At 47.6% G+C, this 22,026-nt stretch overlaps 1 protein-coding gene across 2 annotated transcripts in view; it reads right to left on the bottom strand.

Annotated features, from left to right (window-relative positions):
* Positions 1–22,026, bottom strand: part of SLK (STE20 like kinase) — a 377,115-nt gene that overhangs the window by 58,795 nt on the left and 296,294 nt on the right. For both annotated transcript variants that reach the window (XM_086922732.1, XM_086922733.1), the window contains one exon: positions 14,600–14,788. In XM_086922732.1, the coding sequence (XP_086778858.1) occupies positions 14,600–14,788 (189 nt within the window). The remainder of the gene's footprint in view (positions 1–14,599; positions 14,789–22,026) is intronic.

Here is a 22,026-nt window from a genome sequence, read left to right as displayed (position 1 = left end):
ACACCTATAGCATTTGTAATGCAATATGTGTTGTATTTACGTGACCTAGATGTATTGATATTACAAATAAAAATGGCTTAATTTTTTTAAGAATTAATACTGAAATAAATGTTATTGTAATTTATAATGGTGTGTGCAGGTGCAGTGTGTGTGAGGGTGCGGTGTGTGAGTGTGCGGTGTGTTAAGGGTGCGGTGTGTGAGGGTGCGGGGTGAGGGGTGTGAGGGTGCGGCGTGTGAGGGTGCGGCGTGTGAGGGTACAGTGTGTGAGGGTGCAGTGTGTGTGAGGGTGCAGTGTGTGTGAGGGTGCAGTGTATGTGCGGGTGCAGTGTATGTGTGGGTGCAGTGTATGTGTGGGTGCAGTGTGTGTGTGCGGGTGCAGTGTGTGTGTGCGGGTGCAGTGTGTGTGTGCGGGTGCAGTGTGTGTGTGCGGGTGCAGTGTGTGTGTGCGGGTGCAGTGTGTGTGGGTGCGGTGTGTGCGGGTGCGGTGTGTGCGGGTGCGGTGTGTGAGGGTGCGGTGTGTGAGGGTGCGGGGTGTGAGAGTGTGGGGTGTGAGGGTGTGGGTTGTGAGGGGGTAGTGTGTGTGTGGGTGCGGTGTGTGTGGGTGCGGTGTGTGTGTGTGTGCGGTGTGTGTGTGTGCGTGTGTGTGTGGTGTGTGTGTGTGGGTGCGGTGTGTTGTGTGTGAGTGTGCAGTGTGTGAGGGTTCAGGGTGTGTGAGGGTTCAGGGTGTGTGAGGGTTCAGGGTGTGTGAGGGTGCTGTATGTGAGGCTGCGGTGTGTGAAGGTGCAGTGTGTGTGTGAGGGTGCAGTGTGTGCGTGAGGGAACAGTGTGTGCGAGGGTGCGGTGTGCGAGGGTGCGGTGTGCGAGGGTGCAGTGTCTGTGAGGGTGCAGTGTCTGAGGGTGCAGCGTGTGTGAGGGTGCAGTGTGTGTAAGGTTACGGTGTGTGAGGGTGCGGTGTGTGCGGGTGCGGTGTGTGCGGGTGCGGTGTGTGCGGGTGCGGTGTGTGAGGGTGCGGTGTGTGAGGGTGCGGTGTGTGAGGGTGCGGTGTGTGAGGGTGCGGGGTGTGAGGGTGTGGGGTGTGAGGGTGTGGGTTGTGAGGGTGCAGTGTGTGTGCGGGTGCAGTGTATGTGCGGGTACAGTGTGTGTGCAGGTGCAGTGTGTGTGTGCGGGTGCAGTGTGTGTGTGCGGGTGCAGTGTGCGGGTGCGGTGTGTGCGGGTGCAGTGTGTGTGCGGGTGCGGTGTGTGAGGGTGCGGTGTGTGAGGGTGCGGTGTGTGAGGGTGCGGTGTGTGAGGGTGCGGTGTGTGAGGGTGTGGGGTGTGAAGGTGTGGGTTGTGAGGGGGTAGTGTGTGTGTGGGTGCGGTGTGTGTGTGCGTGTGTGTGTGCGTGTGTGCGTGTGTGTGTGTGGTGTGTGTGTGGTGTGTGTGTGTGGGTGCGGTGTGTTGTGTGTGAGTGTGCAGTGTGTGAGGGATCAGTGTGTGTGAGGGTGCGGTGTGTGTGAGGGTGCGGTATGTGAGGCTGCGGTGTGTGAAGGTGCATGTGTGTGTGAGGGTGCAGTGTGTGCGTGAGGGAACAGTGTGTGCGAGGGAACAGTGTGTGCGAGGGAACAGTGTGTGCGAGGGTGCAGTGTCTGTGAGGGTGCAGTGTCTGAGGGTGCAGTGTGTGTGAGGGTGCAGTGTGTGTAAGGTTACGGTGTGTGAGGGTACGGTGTGTGAGGGTACGGTGTGTGAGGGTGCGGTGTGTGAGGGTGCGGTGTGTGAGGGTGCGGTGTGTGAGGGTGCGGTGTGTGAGGGTGCGGTGTGTGTGAGGGTGCAGTGTGGCTACAGACATGCCATCCCTAGAAACAATTTTGGGAGCACAAGTTTCATTTTAACGTAATTCGAGGAAAATGCGAAACCCACTTCTGAATAATCACACGGAAACTGGTGAGTGCTACTTAAGAAAGGGTTTCTCAATATCATGCCCACTGCAGCTGCTCTTTCTGCGCGCCGGACCACGCGCACTATCAAATAATGATAAAGAATCGGACCTGCTCTGAATATATGACGTGCTGCGCTAGGCACACTCGCTACCAGCAAGAGTGAAACAGTGAGAGGTATACACACATCTGCAAAACAAAGAGTCTGTCCAAGATCTGCGAAAGGCAACGTTGACAATTAACGAGGTAAAATAATGCAGCCATAAGCAGAGGGGAGGGAGGCCCCCCAGCAGCTCCCCTCGCTGGCTGCTGAATCCGCGGCTTTTGGGTATCAAGCACCGATCCCATAATTCAATCAGAGGCCTCTACGTGCAGGCAGCCTTAATGTGCACAGACACCACACCTGTGTCAGAGGCAGGCTCGCGCCTTTCATCACAGCCTCCCAGTTAGCCTCTGCTGCCTGCGGGCGCTGCCTGCTGCTGCACACCAGTCCGGGTGCCTGGCGCGGGACCCCGGTCATGTGAGCACTAGACCTTTCCGCGCTAACTTTGTTACAGGCAGGTTCATATGCATGCGCGTCTGCAGAGGGGGCTCTGCGTGTCGTATCCGCTCCCTACCCCCAGGCCCGGCCGCCCCCATCCCCGCTTGTCAGTGGAGGGCATTCAATGCTAGTGCGCACAACACACCCGTAAAATGTGTACATGTTTGTTTGTGTGGGCCCAGTAGTGTAAGAGTCATACATGCGCCTGCCTTTAGATGTACGAATGCGTGTAGTGGTTATTCACCAGACATGCCGAAAACCGCACACAGCAAAAAAATTAGATATAATGCATGTAGGAATATGTTGCGGCTATCATAGCGATAAAAGCATGTGCGGCCTTTGTCCTACATGTAATGGGGTTAGTGTTTTGTGAGATGATGTCTTTTTGGACATGAAATGGTTTATTTTGAATGAGGGCGCTCGATTCTTATAGCAGGCACAATGCCATGACTGCACCACCTTTCTGTGAAGCAGCTGTTCTTCAGGAGCGTCTTGTCTTCGGGGGAGGCCTTCTTTGGGTCATTGTTTTAAAAGTGCAGCAAGCACGTGACCTACAGTGATGTTGCGCAAATGACCGAGATGCGGTGGGGCAAAAAGTATGCTTCAACTCAGGCAGACACACATTTAAAAGCAGAAAGAATCTGACCCAGAGTGTTGAGGGATGTCGCAGAGGAAATAACAACCACGTACAGTGAGCACCGACTATCACGATCGACGAAGACACGCCCCCCTGCAAGGAAACATCATTATTTTTGACTTATGAAACCCGACACATTAAGAAGACATCAGACCGAAGAGAAAACTGCGGTTTTGCCAAGAGACCTGGCTTAGATTTCGCTTCGCTCGCTGCACCTTCCGGTAATATAAAATATTGGCATTCGCCCCAGAGAACAGGACGTGCTGTGACAAACACAGGGAAACGCCTGGCATGAGAGCAGGCTGCCGCAAAGTCAGAAGGGATCTCATGAGTGCCAGTGTCAGGCCCGCGTTGCATCCTAAAATTAAAGGTCCGCAATGAGAAAACAAGCAAACTCACCGCCACAGCCCGGCTTCAACAGGAAGCCAGGCAACCTTTGTTGGGACGGGGGCGGGGGCGGGGCCGGACAAAAACAGGAAGCAGGCGCTCCTGTGCCCGCCGGAGGATTGCCGTGTTAGCTAGCGGGCTCCCGTGCTCGTGGAGAGCCCCGCGGCCCCCGCCTGTTAACCGGAATGACCCGCTGGCTGCCGAGGGACACGCAAGAAGAACCTGGTGAGTGGGGTGTGAGGGGGATGTGTGCGCGCGCGTGTGTCTCTGGTGAGGTGGGGGGGAGCGTGTATGTATGCAGTGTGTGCGTGCGCGCGTGTGTGTATGCGGGGGGGGGGGTGGGGGGGGCGGGGGGGATTGTCTGTGCGTGAACTCTCGTGTGTGGGCGGCGGCGGCGGGGGGCGGGGGGGGGGCTGGGGAGGTGTAGTGTGTATCTGTATGTGTGCGCTCGTGTCTGCCTGCGTGTGCATGTGTTGTGAACAGCCTGCTCTCTGTGTGTGTGTTAGGGGCGGCGGCGGCGGCGAGGGGGGGCGGGGGAAGTAGGTGTGGCTGTGATCTATTTATTTCGTGTTTGTGAGAATGCCCATAGTAAAACCGAACAGTGGAAACAAACACGCGGCGGCGGCGGGGTCTAAGACAGGAAACGAAAGTGAAGGCAAGCTCACACAAAGAAAAAGAAACATTGTAAAAGAAACTGAAGGCAAAAAGCGCGTGCACGCAGCTCAATCCAGCCAAGGATAAGCTCGTCACAGTTTCTTGTCCTTCATTCCCCCGTGGCAGCTAGCTATAAGTCTCCAGCCTGGACGCATCCTTCGGATGCGATTTCCAGGCGAGACCTAATAAAAAGGGGTTTCAAAGGTGTTGAGTGAGGATGGGAAAATAAGTCCCTAACGAACTTGTTCTCAGCTCTTGTCAGATCCTTAATACTTTCGCAGCCCCATAGTTCAGAACTGTAGACCGCTGAAGCCAGCCCCTTGCCCTCAGATAGCTAAGGCCGGAGCTTTGGGCCTGCTGACTGACATGCGCTGATTCCTCAAAATTGCTCCAGAAGCTCTTTTGAGGTTTAGGAGCATTTTGGCCACGTGGGAGTCCCATTTCATCCTTCTGTTAATCCTGACTCCCAAGTAGTCAAATTCCTCCACCACCTCTAGCGGGGACCCATTAAGGGTTACATGTACTCTCCTAGCTTTTTTTGGGAAGATAACACCATCAGCTTAGTTTTGGTGGCATTTACAGTTAGCCCCCGCTCATCGCAAAACAAACTAAATCTGTCCAGCAACTTCTGGAGACCCGTGGGAGTTTTGGACATCGGGAGGGTGTCGTCTGAAAAGAGGAGGGTAGGTGTTTTCTCCCCCGCCAGGACTGGGGCATCCGCAGGATCCTCCCTCAAATGGGCTACCACCCCCTTGATAAAGAGAGAGAACAATGTCGGAGCCATCACACAGCCCTGGTGGGCCCCCCTGTTCACAGGCACCCTCCCTGTTAACTGTCCTTGGGTCCCCCACCGGATTCTAGCATAATTATCCTGATGAAGCCTTACAATAAACTCCAAAAGATAATACGGAAACCCCATATCTAGCAGCACCTTAACTCAGCTCAAAGTCGAACACATACACAGACTGAAAGCAACTACTGACACATCTAAACTAAATTGAGGGGAAAAGGTGTTTACATTGCGTTTCATGACCTACGAGTCTGTGTAATCTTACGGTCTCTCTACGATAGTCAGTGATATTTGAGTATGTCATGCCATACTTTATTGATGATTAAGACCATTACATTATAAAATCAAGCATTGGTAATGCATCGGTTTCGCTTATGTAGTGAATAAAGAGGTGTTTTCATCAATCATCGTCCAGGAGAAGGCAAGAGCACCCTGGAAGTTAACACAGGAGTGGAGAGGATGTGGCGCAGCAGCAAGAGATGATGACTCCAGAGCTGGGAATCCTAGTTTGAGTCTCTGCAGCGCCGTGCAACATCCTGCGATTCTATATAACGAATAGTTTCTTACCTGTCGGTGTAGTTTTGCAGCTTGATGATCTTTCTGGATTCACTATGCTGTGCATATTCCGCGGTCTTGTGGTTGGGTCCGGATTCGTAGTCTTTTCTTTGTTTTTTTATTTTTTTCGTCGCCCAGGTGGGCGTCGGCGTCACCCCTCCTTGGGTGTATTTCCGGTGACGTCGGCATGCTTCCTGCGGAAGCTCCCACCCTTGGGCGCCATCTTCGGATTCTTTTTTCCGTGTTTCTTTCGTCTCCAAAGTGATGGCAATGTTCTATGTAGGTGAAACTTCTTTTAACCGCTTTGTATATAAAGTCATTTCTGTTTTTTTTTTTTTTTTTTTTTACCACCTCTTTCTCCTCCAGCCTCATCTTTCTGGCGGAGGTGGGTGGGTTCACTAGTGAATCCAGAAAGATCATCAAGCTGCAAAACTACACCGACAGGTAAGTAACTATTCGTTTTGCAGCGTGAATCTTTCTGGATTCACTATGCTGTGCATAGATTTTGTAGCGGTTTCTCATTTCTGTGGCGGCTGGGTGGAAGATGAGCTTTGGTTTTTGAATATGTGCTGGAGCACCCTTTGTCCGACTTGTGCTTCTCTGTTCATCTGAACATCCACGCAGTAGTGCTTCGTGAATGTGTGCACTGAAGCCCATGTTGCCGCCAGGCATATGTCTTGTATGGGTGTATTAGCCAGGAAGGCTATTGTAGCACCTTTTCTCCTAGTGGAGTGGGCACGTGGCCCCTCGGTTAGTTCTTGCCCTGCCCGTTTGTGGCAGAGTTGGATTGTTTGCGTGATCCATCGTGCAATAGTGTTCTTGGTTACAGCCTTTCCCATGAAACTGTTGGCGAATGACACGAAGAACTGCTTTGTCTTCCTGTGTCCCTTTGTCCTCTCGATATAGTGCATGACCGCCCTTCTGGCGTCTAAGGTGTGTAGGGCTCGCTCTGCGCTATTTGATGGTTTTTGGAAAAAACTCGGTATCTGTATGGACTGGTTCATGTGGAATTTGGACACCACCTTTGGCAAGAAGTGTGGGTCAGTCCTCATCACAACCCTGTCATTGTGTATTTGTATGTATGGTTCCTGCAGCGTTAGCGCTTGAAGCTCGCTCACTCAGCGTAAGGACGTTATTGCAACCAAGAAAGCTGTCTTCATGGTCAGCATTTCTAGTGAGGCCTTGTGGAGTGGTTCAAAGGGCTCCTTCATGAGTTCCGTCAGGACTATGTTCAAGTTCCATGCCGTTGGCGGCACCCGCTTGGGTGGTGCGATCCTCTTCCCTCCTTCCAGGAATCTCTTCACAACCTGTGACGTGAAGAAACTCCTGCCCATCTCACCCCTTGTATAGGCGACTATCGCTGCCAAGAGTTTTTTCTCCAGTAAGTGCGTGAGGTATTTTAGCACTGTGGAGTCCTTCTTCATTTTATTGTGAAGTCTTTCCTTCCTGCACCATATTGTGAATCTCTTCCACTTTGCCACGTAGCACTTCCGTGTGCTGGGCCTTCGTGCCTCCCGAAGGACCCTGAGGGTGCTCTGTGGTAGCCTCAAGTGTGCGAATTCTATGTCCTCAGGAGCCACGCCACTAGGCTCAGGCTCTCTGGCTCTGGGTGCAGTACCTCTCGTTGTGCATGGAGAGCAGGTCTTTTCTTCTGCCGAATCTGTGCGGTGCACTCTGTGCCATCTCCATGATCTGCGAGTACCATGTCTGTCTGGCACACTGTGGTGCGACCAGTATCAGGGTCATGTTGCTCGCTCTGCACTTGCTCAGTACTCTGTGTATCAGTGGTATTGGGGGAAAAGCGTAAGCAAATGTCCCAACCAACCTATCCATAGGGCATTCCCAAGGGACCCCTCTTCGGGTTGTCTGGATGCGAAGCTTTGGCATTTGGCATTCTGGCGTGTTGCAAACAGGTCCACTGATGGCGTTCCCCACTTGTTGAACAACCACTTCGTCTCCCGAGCATTGAGCTACCACTCGTGGGATGCCGATGTCTGTCTGCTGAGCCAGTCTTGCTGAATGTTCTCCTTCCCCGGTAGGTGTATGGCCAGTAGGTCTATCCTGAGGGGGATGGCCCATCTCCATATCTCCTGCGCCAGTGTCGAAAGCATTGTTGACTGTGTTCCACCCTGCTTGTTGATGAAGAACATAGCTGTGGTATGTCTGTCTGCAGCATCACCCTGTGCTTGTACAGTCTTGTTTGGAAGGCTTTCAGTGCAAGGAAGATTGTTTTCAATTCTAGATAATTGATGTGCTTTGTCGCATCTGTTGGTGTCCACAGACCCCTCACTTTGAGCTCTTCCATGTGAGCGCCCCATCCCTTCAGGGATGCGTCTGTGGTGATGGTCACTGTTGGTGTTGGGGGTGTAAGAGGCTTTCCCTTTGCTATGTTCTCCATGGTCCACCATGCCATTTCCTTCTGCACTGCGTGCGTCACAACCACTAGATCCTCCCAACTTCCTGAAGCTTGTGACCATTGTTCCTGGAGCCATTCTTGGATGGGTCTCATGTGAAGTCGTACATTTGGTACCAGGTGGATGCATGATGCCATCATCCCCAAGATCTTGCTCGCAGTCCTCACTGTCCGAGCTTGTCCCTTCCGGTAGAGGCGAGTTTCCCTCAGCGGTGCCCCTACTCTCTTGTCGCTGGGGAACACCCTGCCCTGTAAGGTGTTGATCTGTGCCCCCAGGAAGATCTTTACTTGTTCCGGCTCCATTGACTATTTTTTCCAATGGATGGAGAACCCCAGGTTTATCAGCGTGCTTGTCACTGTATGTGCGTCTTTCTTGCATTTCTGGTACGGGTTTGCTTTCACTAACCAGTCGTCCAGGTAAGGATATACGTGTATTTCCTGCCTTCGTAGATGCGCTGCGACTGCCGCGAGGCACTTTGTGAAGACCCTCGGTGCTGATTTTAGACCGAAGGCTAGTGTTGTGAACTGGTAGTGGCTTTCTCCAACCGTGAACCTGAGCATATGTTTGTGCTTTACGTTCATTGGTATGTGCAGATAGGCGTCCTTGAGGTCTATCGTGACCATGAAGTCCCCAATGTGCAATTGCGGTAGCACCACCTGCAGGGAGGTCATTTTGAATTTCTGTGTTCTTATGAATGTGTTTAGGAACCTGAGGTCCAGAATGGGTCTCATTGTCTCGTCGACCTTTGGCACGAGGAAATACCTTGAGTATATTCCCGTGTTTCTTTCTTTGAAGGGAACCCGTTCTATGGCCTCCTCTGAAGCCGCTGTAGCTGTTCGTTTGCTAGTGGCTTTCGCTTTGGTCTCCAGCTTGTTGGCCTCCCTTCCAATTCTAAGCAGTACCCGAATTGGATGATGTTTAGTATCCATTTGTCTGATGTGATCTCTCTCCATTCCTGGAGGTAGAATCTTAATCTTCCACCCACTGGTGTTATGTGGTGGTAGTTGTCCATTGTGTCCTGACCCCTTTTTACGTGCTGCCCCCTGGGATCCTTTCTGTTGGCGGGCACACGGATGTCTCTGAAGTCATTTAGAGGCTGGCTGCTGGCCCCCTCTTTTATGCTGTCCTCGTCCATTTCCTCTCCCTCGAAAGGACTGGCCCCTTGACTGGTACTGCCAAGACTGCTTCTGTTGACTCGGTTGCGCCTGCGAGTCCGCCTGGTGCGTCTGTTGGAAAGCCTGGTGTGAAGTACCTGGCTGGTTTCCACCTCTTCCGCCGGGCCTCCGTGACTGGGTGCCCCTCTTGTTGCCTCTGAACTGCAAAGCTCCCATGGATCGTGCAGTTTCATTGTCTTTCTTTAGTTGACTGAGTTTGTCGTTAACTGTTGTCCCGAACAGCGTCTCGCCGTTGAACGGAGTGTTCAAGATGCTGTGTTGCACCTCAGGCTTGAAGCCCGAGATTCTGAGCCATGCGTGTCTTCTTTCCGTGACACCCATCATCATGAGCCTGCTGGAGGTGTCTGCTCCATCCAGGGCCGTCTTGAGGCAACAATTTGCCGCATTCTTCCAGTCTTCCACCAGTTTCTCGGCCTTCTGCCTGGCCTCCTGGGGTAGGTCTTTCACCAGTTTTCCTAGCTCCTCCATGATCTGGTACATGTGCCTGTTTATGAGGGCATTGGAATTGGCCATGCGCCATTGGGTCGCGGCATTCCGTTCGATCCTTCTGCCCACTAAGTCCATCCTTTTGCTCTCCTTATCAGGAGGTGGTCCAGAAGTAGTGGCCACGTTAGCCCTCTTCCTTGCTGTGGCCGTGATGATGGAGTCAGCTGAGACCACGCCTCGAATGTAGGCTGGGTCCTTTGATGAATGTTTGTACTTCTTTTCCGTACTGGGAGTGACTGCCTTGCATGTTGCGGGCTCCCTGAATGCCTCCATCCCCTGCGCCAAGACGCTGTCCAGCATAGGTAGATACTGGCTCCTTGTTTGCGTGGGGAGTAATTTCTCGAGGAGAAAGTCCGCTTTCTGCTTCTCCTCGTCGAGCTTGAGCTTGAAAGCTGCTGCCGCAGACCTTATCACCGAGTTGTAAGCCCCGATGTCGTCCGGCGGCGATGGCCTCGAGGGGTATGTGTCGACCGCCTCTTCCGGGCTCTCTGTGTTGACATCCAGGTAATCCTCCTCCTGCGGGTCAGAGGTGGCCGACTCGGCGTCCAACCTGCTGTCCTCTTCCTCCTCATAGCTGTAAGCCTCGTAGGGATTCTCGTCCTCTTCCTGGTCGTCGACCATTTCGGCGCCAGGCTCATGTTCCTCGACGTGTTAGTCTTCCTCCTCGACCAGTTCTAGCATGGGTGGCTTGGTCTTGTGGGGAATCGTGAAGGCTCTCATCTTTGTGTCGAAATCTTTTTTCCGCTGCAAGATGTTTTCCATTTCGGCTTCTAGTCGCTGTTTTTTCTTTTCCATCTCGGCCGCGTTGTCCGCGCTGGATTGTTCGGCCACCCTCTTCGGCGCCTGGCTCGGCTGTGAGTTTCGGCGTCGAGGACTTGGACGCCGAACTGGGTTTCGGGTCCCTGTACGGGGTCGAGGCTTTAGGGTCTTTCTCCCTCGACGTCGATCGGTCCTTTTCGGGGACGATCTTCGACGACTTCTGCTGCTCAACAGCTCTCGGCGCTAGGGACTCCTTCTCAGAGGATCCGCTGGGCCTGTGGGTAGCCGCGGACGCCAGGTGTCTCTGCGTCGGCGCTTTCGGGGTCTTGCCCTCGTTTTTTCGAGACTCAGAGTCTCTCGTGCTCTTGGAGAACGACGAGTCTCCTACCTTATCAGATGTCTTCATGTAATCGGTCTCTACGACCGTGTAGCTGTCGTCTTCGGCGGCAGCGTTGTCCTCTTCCTCCGAGGACATCCCCAGCTCGTACAGCGATGGTGTCGGGGCTTTTCCTTGAAGGGTGGCGTGCGCTACTCTCTGGCTCTTCCTCACACGAAGGGTCTTCGGGGCGAAGACCGAGCAGGCGTTGCAGTCCTCGCTTCTGTGGTCTACCGGTAAGCAAAGGTTGCGAACCGGGTGTTGGTCTTTCTGCGCGAACTTGTGGTGGCAGTTAGGGCAGAACTTGAACGGCGTGTTGTCCATCATCGAGTGTTTAGGCCTCCCTGGCCGAGCGGACGTCGACGATCGTCGAAGTCCTTGATGATTTCTCCTTCCTTTCGCTGGTCAGTGTTCGGCGAAGCCTTTCGTAGTCTTCTTTCGATATCTTCTCCAATTTCAATCTTTTCCGAGTACTTTCTCCAAAAATGTCTGGAGCCCAACGGGAACGATCCAGACCCGACTGCGGAAAAAATAATCTGAAGATGGCGCCCAAGAGTGGGAGCTTCCGCAGGAAGCATGCCGACGTCACCGGAAATACACCCAAGGAGGGGTGACGCCGACGCCCACCTGGGCGACGAAAAAAAAAAAAAAGAAAAGACTACGAATCCGGACCCAACCACAAGACCGCGGAATATGCACAGCATAGTGAATCCAGAAAGATTCACGCTGCAAAAATCACTTAATCTCTCTGGATGATAAATTGTTATATAAACATGCTGAAAGTGTAAAAGGCAAAACTTTATGAAAATATAGTTCCACCAAAGCGGATGTAAACAGTATTTCAGAGGCAGGAAACTGATAAGAGAAGCAGAAGAGGAAAAAGCATTGGCAAATGCAGGAAAATATGTTACAGCCAGTAGAAATGGAGAAAAAGTAAAGTGGCCCACACAGGAACCAACGAGCAGCCAGGAACGAAAGAAGGCCCCTTTTAAGCTTATAATAAAAACATTAGATTTCGCAAGCACAGCGCAAGCGCTGTCCAGGCGAAACCTAACCAGCAGAGAGACATGGTTTAAAATTATTGTGTAAATTAGTTTAACATTTCTAATGGTAAAAGCCAACAGCTCTATAAATAGCGCAAGTGCTTTGTGCATGTTAATTTGTATGTACAATTATTGGAATAGTCTATGCTTGTATCTATGGTCAACTGAGCATTAAAACCTGCGTAGATTCCAAATAAATTTACTAAAGTGCAAAGGTGCTTATGCGGGTACAGATGATGCTTACAGTGCCTGTCGTCTCAAAACCATCTTAGTTACCACTGCTGTTGGGTTTTAAGTCTCAGATAATCTTCTGTGTTTGGCCCATGGAGTGATGTTTTCTTGTGGCCAATTATGCAGCGGGTTGCAGAACGATTTTTGCACCATGCACAGATATTTAGTCCCCTGGCACGCGGACCGGGGCCTTGGATCCAACAGGTTACGGCTTGCCTACAATTGCACACTTGCTGTTTTAAAAAGGCTGATTAAAGTAGCTTTCTTCTAAGTACTAAGAGCGCTGGGCATGCACATAATATTGGATTACTGACTCCTGTTTGTACCCACATAGGCAGCAACTTAGCATTGTCGGCGGGCTCTTACAAGAAGGGATGAGATCTTTTGTTTCGAACTGAACAAAACAGAACAACAAACTGGAGGTTTAACGTGGGTGAGAAATTTGTTGTTAGATAAGCATGATGCTTTAAATGCTGATATGAAGCGATAACAGTCAATGTGTGACGCTTAGCTGTTAATGTGTCCTTATCTTACAGATGTGTCAGAGCTTTGGCTAAGGTGTTACTAAGCAGATTGAAAAATGCTGTTTCCATGGGGAGGGCCCAGGCTTCCTTTAAAGCCAGAGCAGATAGGCATCCACAGTTTCGCTCCACAGGATTTCTTTACATTTTGCTCATCTGAGATGCTATTTCCTGCCAACAAAGGTTGTTCAGGGAGCCTTTTTCAGAGGCATTGGTAGTCCAACAGAACTTTCTGAATGCATTCATACTTTGCAGTTCTTGGTTCATTAGGCCAAATTCGACTGTACTATGGCAAATAGACTTTGACAGGAGAAAGATAGATTTATAAACATTTATTTGAAGAAGGCTGGCTCTTTTTCATGGGTGATTTCCAGGCTATATGAAACAGTTGATTGAAGATGTGCTGCTATTACTGTGCACAGATGTTAAAACGATGGGCAGCTGAGCTTCTTTTGCAACTGACTGAATGCAAAAGTTAGCTGGTGGAAGGCTCTCCACTTGTGCCAAGTGTTGATTAAGATCAGCCAAATGCAAAATGAATAGGCAGGGGGCACAACGCACCCCTGCTTGAGGCCGTTCTTAGTTTGACTCCTAGATTTAACCATACTACCATTATCGACTTTAACCTGTACCTCTATACAGAGTGATGATTGTGTTTAACAATTTATCAGGAAAGTCCCATTCGGCCATTTCTGCCTTGAGGCAGGCACCGGGGACTCTGTCAAAGTCTGATTTTCAGTCAAGATGGTGAGTACCAATAGGTTAGTTATTGTTCCCATGCCCCACCTGAATCTTGTTTGGGTTTTTGGTATTACCTGGTTCTCATTCGTCCACAACTGGAGTTTTCTAAGTATATAAGAGCCATATAATTTAGCATCAAAATTTATTAAAGATATTAGCTTATAGTTCAGTAGGGATGACTGGTTAACACTCTTGTTTATTGGATCAAGTATGCTCTCTCTCCATTAGGGTGGGAGGGCATTGGAGCCGTAAATCCTGTTGGAAAAAAGGTGTTCGATATCTTGCCCAGCAATTGATGTCTTGCTTAAACAGGTGTTCGGAAAGCCGTTGGGGCCCGTTGAACCCTCAGTCATTAATTTCTTTAATATCGGCACCAGAAGCTTCACATCTGTTCATGGTTGTTCAGAATTTACTAGGTTGTTAAAACTTTGTGAAATCGGAAAGATCATTTGGTAGATGACTATGTTTAGGCATTCTGTATACTGTGTATTTAAGAGAATGTCTGTTGAGATGTGCTGGTATTGGTGTTGCCTCTCCGAAGGGGTCAGTCTTTGGTATCCACATATTAATCATATTCAAACTTTTACCACTGATGATTTCAATGTCTTGGGGGTAAGTGAATGGTGTGAATGTAGGACACCCAGGTACCCTCAGAGATACCTGCATTCTGATGACGATTTTGTACCTTAATCAGCTTATCTCAACCCAAAATTGTTTACTGTTTAGTTGTTTACAATAAGGCAAGAGCTGATTCCATATTCCTTCCTGATGATTCATTTTTGTATGCCAAATGTCTCTATTGTAGATTTTTGTAGATACTTGAGTAACGATGCCTAATCAGCAAAAAGCTACAATTTCAATTGAGTTGTACACATGCTGCGAAATACATGTGCTATCTTTCTATGTGCGGAGTTCTTAGTAGTCAAAAACATATTATTAAATCGGAGTTCGTGAATTCCAAAACAAACTTTAACTTACACAAAAGTGCAAGTTTACCTTTGTGACTCAGGCACTAATTATACAGATATAGGTAGTACAGCCTCCTTGTTTTACTGCTTGAAGAGATCACCTGAAAAATTACCCATTGACTAGCACTGTATTGATTCACAACAGCATGATTTAAGTACAGCCTTTTCTGATAATGAATGTTTTGTCAAAATATTAACTGCATTTGCAATACCTCTAATTTCAAAGACAGAAAGAAAGGGTTTTCCAAGAGTACATGGACAATAAATAAAAAACCTGTTTTTGAAAAGCCATTCTTCCACATCTTGATGTTTTATATGGCTGAAACAAAAAGGTGTTGCTTATTGTTTTTATCTTAACATTTTGATACACAGCAATGGCCGACAATAATATTTTGCCAAGTAGCATACCTGCTTAATCTTTTCTCTGTCTTGCTCAGGAGATCCAGAAGAGTTTATTCTTAAACTCTTCTTAAACATGGCCATACGCGTCTTGGCTTCACTTCGCTGGATTTTGGGAAGTCTTGCTCTTTCCTGAGTTTGTTTGTTCTTTAATTCCTCAATGAGCCTTTGATTGTATCTTTGCATTTGTTCCATTTCCTGTGAAACACATCACAAAAGACAAGCAACACATACTTAACATAAATATGGCTAATGCATTGGGAAACCATAAGCTATGCAGTCCCCGACATAATCAATCCTGCTTTAAAAATAAAATATTAATATAGTTTGTAATAATTGATATGCCTCAAAAACAACAAAGGATCTTGTCATCAAAGAAGATTTGTAAATAACGATGTGGAGAACAGTCTTTTCACACTTTTCTGAAGGAGCAAGTTACATATCCATCACCATTAATCCTATGCTCTATCAAAGATGGTCTCCCAAATAAAAGTAAATCCCAAAAAAACCCTCACCTTTGTTTTTCGACATGACTAAAACAAGAGTAGATCAAGGCATTAAAAAACTATGTTATGCAGAACATAGTCAACTCATCCTCTGAACCTACACTTAAGTATTTACAGCAGCTAGTTGTGCAATATTTATTATAACCCCTCAAAAATTACATTGGGACATTCACACCTCACTTACAAGCAGACACTGACTGCTGAAAGACTGTTTACTGTGAAGTTGTGACACTTGATGCAATACAAAAAAAGTGCAATAAAATAACTTACATTTTTTTTTATGAGTATGTGTACAGCCTCATTATCACCCCATTCCAGTCTCATCCTTGTGCCTGACTACCTCTCTTTAGTCTAACTATCGTGTTTGCAGCCTTCCTTTCAACCATTGTCTTTCTTTTCAAGAGAAAATGTTGATACCTATAAAAGCCCATTATGTTCAATTAAATAACATCAAGAAAATGAACCCATCCATGTTTAATCTTTCCTACTTTATTTCTTACTCTTGTCTTCACTTTTTCTGTTGTCTCATTTAGTTTTCATCTTATGCTTGTTTTCATGACACTTTTACATTTTAGGTTGAGCCTAGGTAGCACATGCACCGTCTCTTCAAGACATGCAGTATTCACTCTGGGGGCTTAGAGCCCACCCATTGTCTTTTTATTCGATTGTCATTCAAAAATGCTTGCTTGCTAGTGGTTAATCCTTCCTCTTCATTTGGAGACCATTTGATTCTGGCTTGTGTCACTGTTTGCCCATCTTCAGTTGTTCAGCTTCGGCACCAGCTACTTAATCTCCCCTTCCCATTCAAATATGTAGATAAAATGTCAGACGCTGTATTCAAAATCGCATCTTTCATTTTCTCGGACTTCAAAGTGCGAGGATTTCCCCCAAATCCCTCCCGCTTTGCTGCTTGTTCCTTTAGCGAACTTTGGTCAGCGGACTTTCAGCATCCCAACCATGCAGCACAGTTAAGGGCAAGGCTTGGGCAACTCCTGTCACATTTTCTCTGATGTTCTTTATATATTGTGATTGATTGATTGAGAATTTGTACCGCGCAACTTAGCCCAAGGGCATCAAGGCGCCCAAACTAAAAAGGCCGTCTCAACTTCACCGAGTACACATCTAAGAATACGCCTGACAGAAAAACCAAGTTTTCAGTTCTTTGCGAAAACGCGCCAGAGAGGGTAATACCCTCGAGCGACCCAAAGGTGTTGGAGCATTTTACATGAGCGCTTGCTACCTTATACATGGTCAGATTAATTTTGGAGGGCATTTTTATAGAGCGTGTACTCGACTAACCCGAAGGTATAGGAGCACTTTACAAACGTGCCAATTACATTACACAAAGTCAGTTGAATTTTTTTTGTTTTTACGTGCACAGAGATTAAGTGATGCCGACTCCATCCCTGTTTACTCATTATTTCTCTACCTGACAAATGGGAGCATTTTGTTGTTGTTGCTATGCCCAGTGTCCCATACCCAGGGGGCTGGGACAGAGGGTGGGGCCGGGGTCTTACTGGTAAACAGATGGTGCAAGCAGTGTTTTGAATAGAAAACCGTGGAGAAGGGTGCCTGGTGAGGCCTGGGGGAGGCAGGATGTGACATCTCCGCCATTGGAAAGTAATTCACTGCTTTGTTTATAGGCTGTTCAATGCTCTAGTGATGCAGTCGCACACAGAGTGCTTTGACTTGCACTGAGGCACTTGTATTTCCATCTGTGGGTTACAAAGCCTTGGTATGTGTCTATAAATGACTCTTGAGGCAAGCATGTATTCCTGAATCCCACTGAATCGTCCATGGTGTAGTAATTATATAGCTCTTCAATCCCTGGCAGTACAGCACCCAGAATAATGTGCTGCATGGCTAAAGTCTTTTGGGTCCCAAAGTCAAGACCTATTGGCTATGCCAATGCTTCTGTAAACCATTCAAAAGATCTTTCCCAGAATCAGCGGTTACTTCAACCAATTAACAAATCTACAAGGAACATGCAGGTTGATATCAAGCACATATTGGAAGACACTTAGAGCGAGTCATGAATAACTGTCCTTCGAGTGACCCAAAGACTCAAGAGTGATCAACATAGTGTTGTTGTGAAATATCATCGCTGCACAAGTGCACTGCTCCCTTAAAGTTCAAATTCAGACATCTGTAAAAAGTAAACAATAATGATCTAGATAAAAGTGAGAATCAGTTTCTTCTACATTGCCTGGGTTTTTTGTGTGTTTTAGTTCTGCCCTTTGTCTGTCTCCACAGTGGTACTATCAACCCCTTACTGGTTTAACACATCGTGTGATTAACAGGTTGATGTCCATAGACTTTCCTTCATCTTCAATAATATTGTGTGGGGCAACATTTTCACATAAATTCTGTTAATTTGTGAAGAGTTGCCACAGGGAAATTGTAATTTATAGGCAGCATTTTAGATGAAAGCACAATACTGAAAAAATAAGCAAGTGAGTCCTAAGCATTTTCTACTCACCTCCTCCAAAATCTCCATGTTCTCACTTCCCTCATCGCAAAACTAAGAATGATTTCCAATCTTTTACATGGTATTACAATGAGGTTAGAACTAGAACAGCCAACGTTTAAGAACCACCAATGAAAGCTTACATCTTTTCTTCCATGTACTCGTTGCGCTCTAAGACTGGGAACCCATCGACAAATTGAACAAACTAATGTGCAAGTACGCAAAGTCCTAAACTTGAATCTATTTAGATAGAAGAGACAATACCACAGAACATAGAGGTAAGGTTCTGCAGTTAGATATAGTATCCACCAGAAGGAACCTTTCCATCAGTAAGTAACTAGTTCTTCTCATGGATACTTTAAAGTCAGAATCCTCACCTTGTGAGCAGATACCAAAGCAGTACCTCCAAAGGTGGTGGGTCTGTGGAAAGGCTCAGATGAACAAGTCCTGCAAGACTGAGCGGGCAAAATACCCTCCTCGACAGACCTGTCGAGTAGCAGTGTTTTGTGAATGTGTGCACAATGCCCACGTAGCCTGACAGATATCCAGGACAGGCACTCCATGTGCTAACCCAAAGGTAGGAACCCTGGTAGAGTGGGCACTTAAATCTTTCTAGAGGATTTTTCGTAGGCAAAGTATCACATTTAGATGCAGAGGACTATTTAACAAAAGATGGTCAATTCCTGCTTCGCCTTACTGTTCTTTGCCCCATAAAAACCCACAAAAAGCAGGTTGTACGATCAATGTAAAAGCGGAGTGCTCTCTTGGGATTCAAAGATGGATTCCCTTTTCCTCTTTGGAGGGCTGAAGTGGAGCAAATTAGAAGAGTGATGGCTTGTCCAACATGAAAAGGCGCCACCAACATCTGGAGGAACGCAGCTAAAGTCCTTAACACCAGTTTGTCTATAAAAAAAAAAAAGTGGTATATGGGAGGTTGGACCGAAGAGGACTGAAATTCACTCACCAAGCATGTGGATGTTATCGCAACCAGAAACTGTTTTTAAGGTAATAAGCCCCAATGGACAACACTGTGTACTGGTTCAAAAGGGTACATGCCAAAAATGTGAGAACCAAATTTAAGTTCTACTGCGGCATCACAAAGGACATGTGTGGAAACATATGTTGTAAACCTTTTAAGAACACATCACATCTGGTGATTTGTACTGGGATGGTTGGTCCGGCAACTGCAAAAAGACCAGAAGGGCAGGCAAGCAACCCTTAACTGTTCCCAAGAGCAAGACCCTGCTAGACCAAAAATAAAGTAAACAAAAACACATCTGACAGTTTTGCCCGATGGGTCTCAACTAGCAGGTATCGCACCAGGCCACAAGCTTGTCCTTGCGCCCTGCATACACAGGTTTTGAAGAAGAGCACCTGGCTGCCAAAATGACATTGACTACTTAAGAAGAAACATAAATGGGCGTCAACTGTATCCCCACTAGACATTCTGCAGGACCAGTCTGTTGGATGTAATGCGCTGCCAACCCTACACAAAGTGAGCGATCCCGTCAGCTATAGGATGGCTCTGTCCCGATATGTGTGTACTAGAGGTGTTTTGAGATTCTCACTGAAGCAGCGGGGGATTGGAATGAACTTAGAACCTGATGGTCAGGTCGGTGTCTATTGGACCCACGCCGACCTCGAAAGGGCTGGGAAGCATGATGTGCAGGCGGTGGAGCCCAACATTGTTGATACACCTAGCCCCTTGGCATAACCCTGAAAACGGCTAAATTGTTGAGGGAACTGCTGGACTGGAGCTGAAAGGCCTAAGGAGCACTGCTTGCATTAACCAACCTCAAAGTAACATTGGCTGGGGGGGGACCATATGCTTACCAAATACATTCACTCATTTTGACTCCCTGGGCGGTGGAGTGCCTGGGAATGTGTTCGAGTTCACTCTATTGATGGATGCCTGTACCAAGAGACTTTCCGGGGTACGATGCGGAGTTAAAAAATCCTAGTTGTCTGCCACAGGTCTATGCCGGCGGGAGTCTTGTCAGTTGACTTGAGGGCAGCACATGGTTTATCCCAAGTGCCCAACAGAGTGTCAGTGATGAGATCACTGGAGGGCAAAATAGGTCTGGAAGATGAATGTCCAGGCTGCAGGACCTCAGTTAACACATTCATCTTTATCTTCATAGTGGGAAAATGGAGTTCAAGGATCTCAGCAGCCTCCCAAACACAGTGTTTAAAGAAGTACTTTCTTCTGTTGCTGGCCTAGAAGGGAAAACCAGCCCAATGTAGGGTGAAGCGTTCAGCCCACCTTCATCCTGTAGGTCCAAGTACCAGTTGACCTCATCATAGAATGAGGCAAACACTTCCTCATCCCCATCATGGTCGTTTCTGATCAGAGTCTGAACTAAAATAAAATTGGTGTAATGGCTTGCACAGTAGTGTAACTGGTTGAGGAGTCTGATGGATTCATAAATCGATACAGTACATCAAGAGCTGGATGAGACGTCGGTTGAGATGAAGCCGGCTTGGAGTCAAACACCATGATGGGTTACAGTTCCTCCTCCAGCATCGGTGGTGTTGGTGCAGACAAACATGCGAGGGTCCAGTGCGGATATCAGCACAATCACTGCACCAGTACTGAACCTGAAGTGGGTTCAAAGGGGCCCAGATTGCAAACCTGTATGTGGTTACCCAACTGGGGATCCATGAGGTTCCTTGGGACCCAAAGGTTTGTCAAAGGGATATGGAAGCATGCCATGCCACAGATGCAGAGCATGACCTCTTGAAAGGCTACAACGGGCAGCGATGTACCTGATGGGCTGGAGAATTCTGGATGCTTCGGGACCTAGGATGGACTTGGCGCCTCTGTGTAATAGTAGTGAGACCTGGATGCATGCTGACGCACTTGCCCCCTTCTGTTTCTATGGAGTACAAGAGTGGTGGGAAGGGGGCGAGGCAAGCTTGGGCTACTTATATTTTTTTCTCAGACTTATCTAAAGGATTCGACCGCAGGGAAGATATGCCTGGGGATTCATTTCAGGAGGGGGAGCGAGTCTGCGCTCCAGCCTTCGACTTGGAGCAGGACTGGCAAAGATCCTGCTGGTGCTTTCCATTTACAGCTTCACTTCATATTCTAGGAAGGCCTTTGGATTCACCTGGATGACTCATCGCAGATCTTCAAGTCTTGCTTCAATACCAAGCACCAGAGGCACAAGTCGTGGAGCTCTGTCAGAGACATCAACTTGCTAAAGTCCCTACAAGGTTTAACCCCTCTAGTTTTAGGGGGCTACATCACTTGCACACAAAATGTGGAGAAAACCACTTCACAAAGTGGTGACAGAAGAAGCGGGACTCCAGATCCATGTCTGAAGGTGCAGAAAGTAAGGAAATGACGTCAACGTGTGTGGGTGGTATTAATATGTGGCTCCGGCACATTCTTTCCAATGCATAAAGAAGTTTACGCGGAGTTGCACAGTGGCATCTACAGGCCTCTGACCAAAGGCAAGATCAAGAGCAGAGGAGGAGCTCAGTGGAGCAGGGAGTGTACTGAAGAGGAGGCAGCACCATTAATTCCTCGGCATTGATTGGTGAAATGGGTAGTGGTAGAAATACTCCCATTTAAGATATTTTGGGGCCAATTCACAATGGCATGTAGAAGTAAAAGAGCACTACTGGAGTACTACTTCACAGACTCCAAATGCCTTTGTGAACAGACCCGAAAGTGTGCATATTTTCAGAACATATCTATATAATATTTGGGCGGTCAAAATTGCTAATCTATAAAATGTTTATAAATGATATATGTGTGATGAAATGAGGAGGTTCCCTGTCAATATTATTTCCTTGTTGCTATAAGTGCTATTGTGCCATGAAAAGGCATTTCAAAATCTACATTGATAACAATATAATTCCTGCTGCTTTATTAAGTAAAAACCTGTGAGAATAGTGTAATTCTATTAAGGGATGCTCTCTGAAGCTTTAAGGTCTCAGTAACGAACTTATGGCTAGTGAGATCTAGCTAATCTGAAGAACAGGTCACTGCCTTGTTGGCTGAAAAGTCTCTGTATTGTGTCATATTCCAAGGTCCCGCCCAGGCCACATTTTAGCGCAATCTTCATCAAAATATGTGAAAGAAAATATACTTGGAAGGGGCAGGCAAAAAAAATAAAAATTGAAGTCATAAGCATAAGTCAGGGAAAATACAAAGTACATTTTATAACAGGAGGCAATGCTGACCTACATACCCAGACTTTTAAACCCCCTGTAATTCTATCTTGGGACTTTTTATGGTAATTAGATTGAAAATGGCCTATTGTACTCCCACTATATTAGGGGGTTGTTTTGGAGGAACATATTTGTTTGGCCCAAAAAATTATAGCAACATTTTGTGTGTGACCTTTCCAAACAGATTTTAAAAAGTATGGCTTGGTTTTCATAAAACTACTCAACAAAACGCATAAGTTGGCCTTATTCTTTATACTTTTTCACCATCCTGCTTATTCTCCTTG

The sequence above is a fragment of the Lissotriton vulgaris genome, chromosome 5 (genome assembly GCF_964263255.1).
Source record: "Lissotriton vulgaris chromosome 5, aLisVul1.2, whole genome shotgun sequence".
Lineage (NCBI taxonomy): Eukaryota > Metazoa > Chordata > Amphibia > Caudata > Salamandridae > Lissotriton > Lissotriton vulgaris.
The sequence above is the reverse complement of the archived record's forward strand: the minus strand, read 5'-3'. Positions and strand labels throughout refer to the sequence as shown.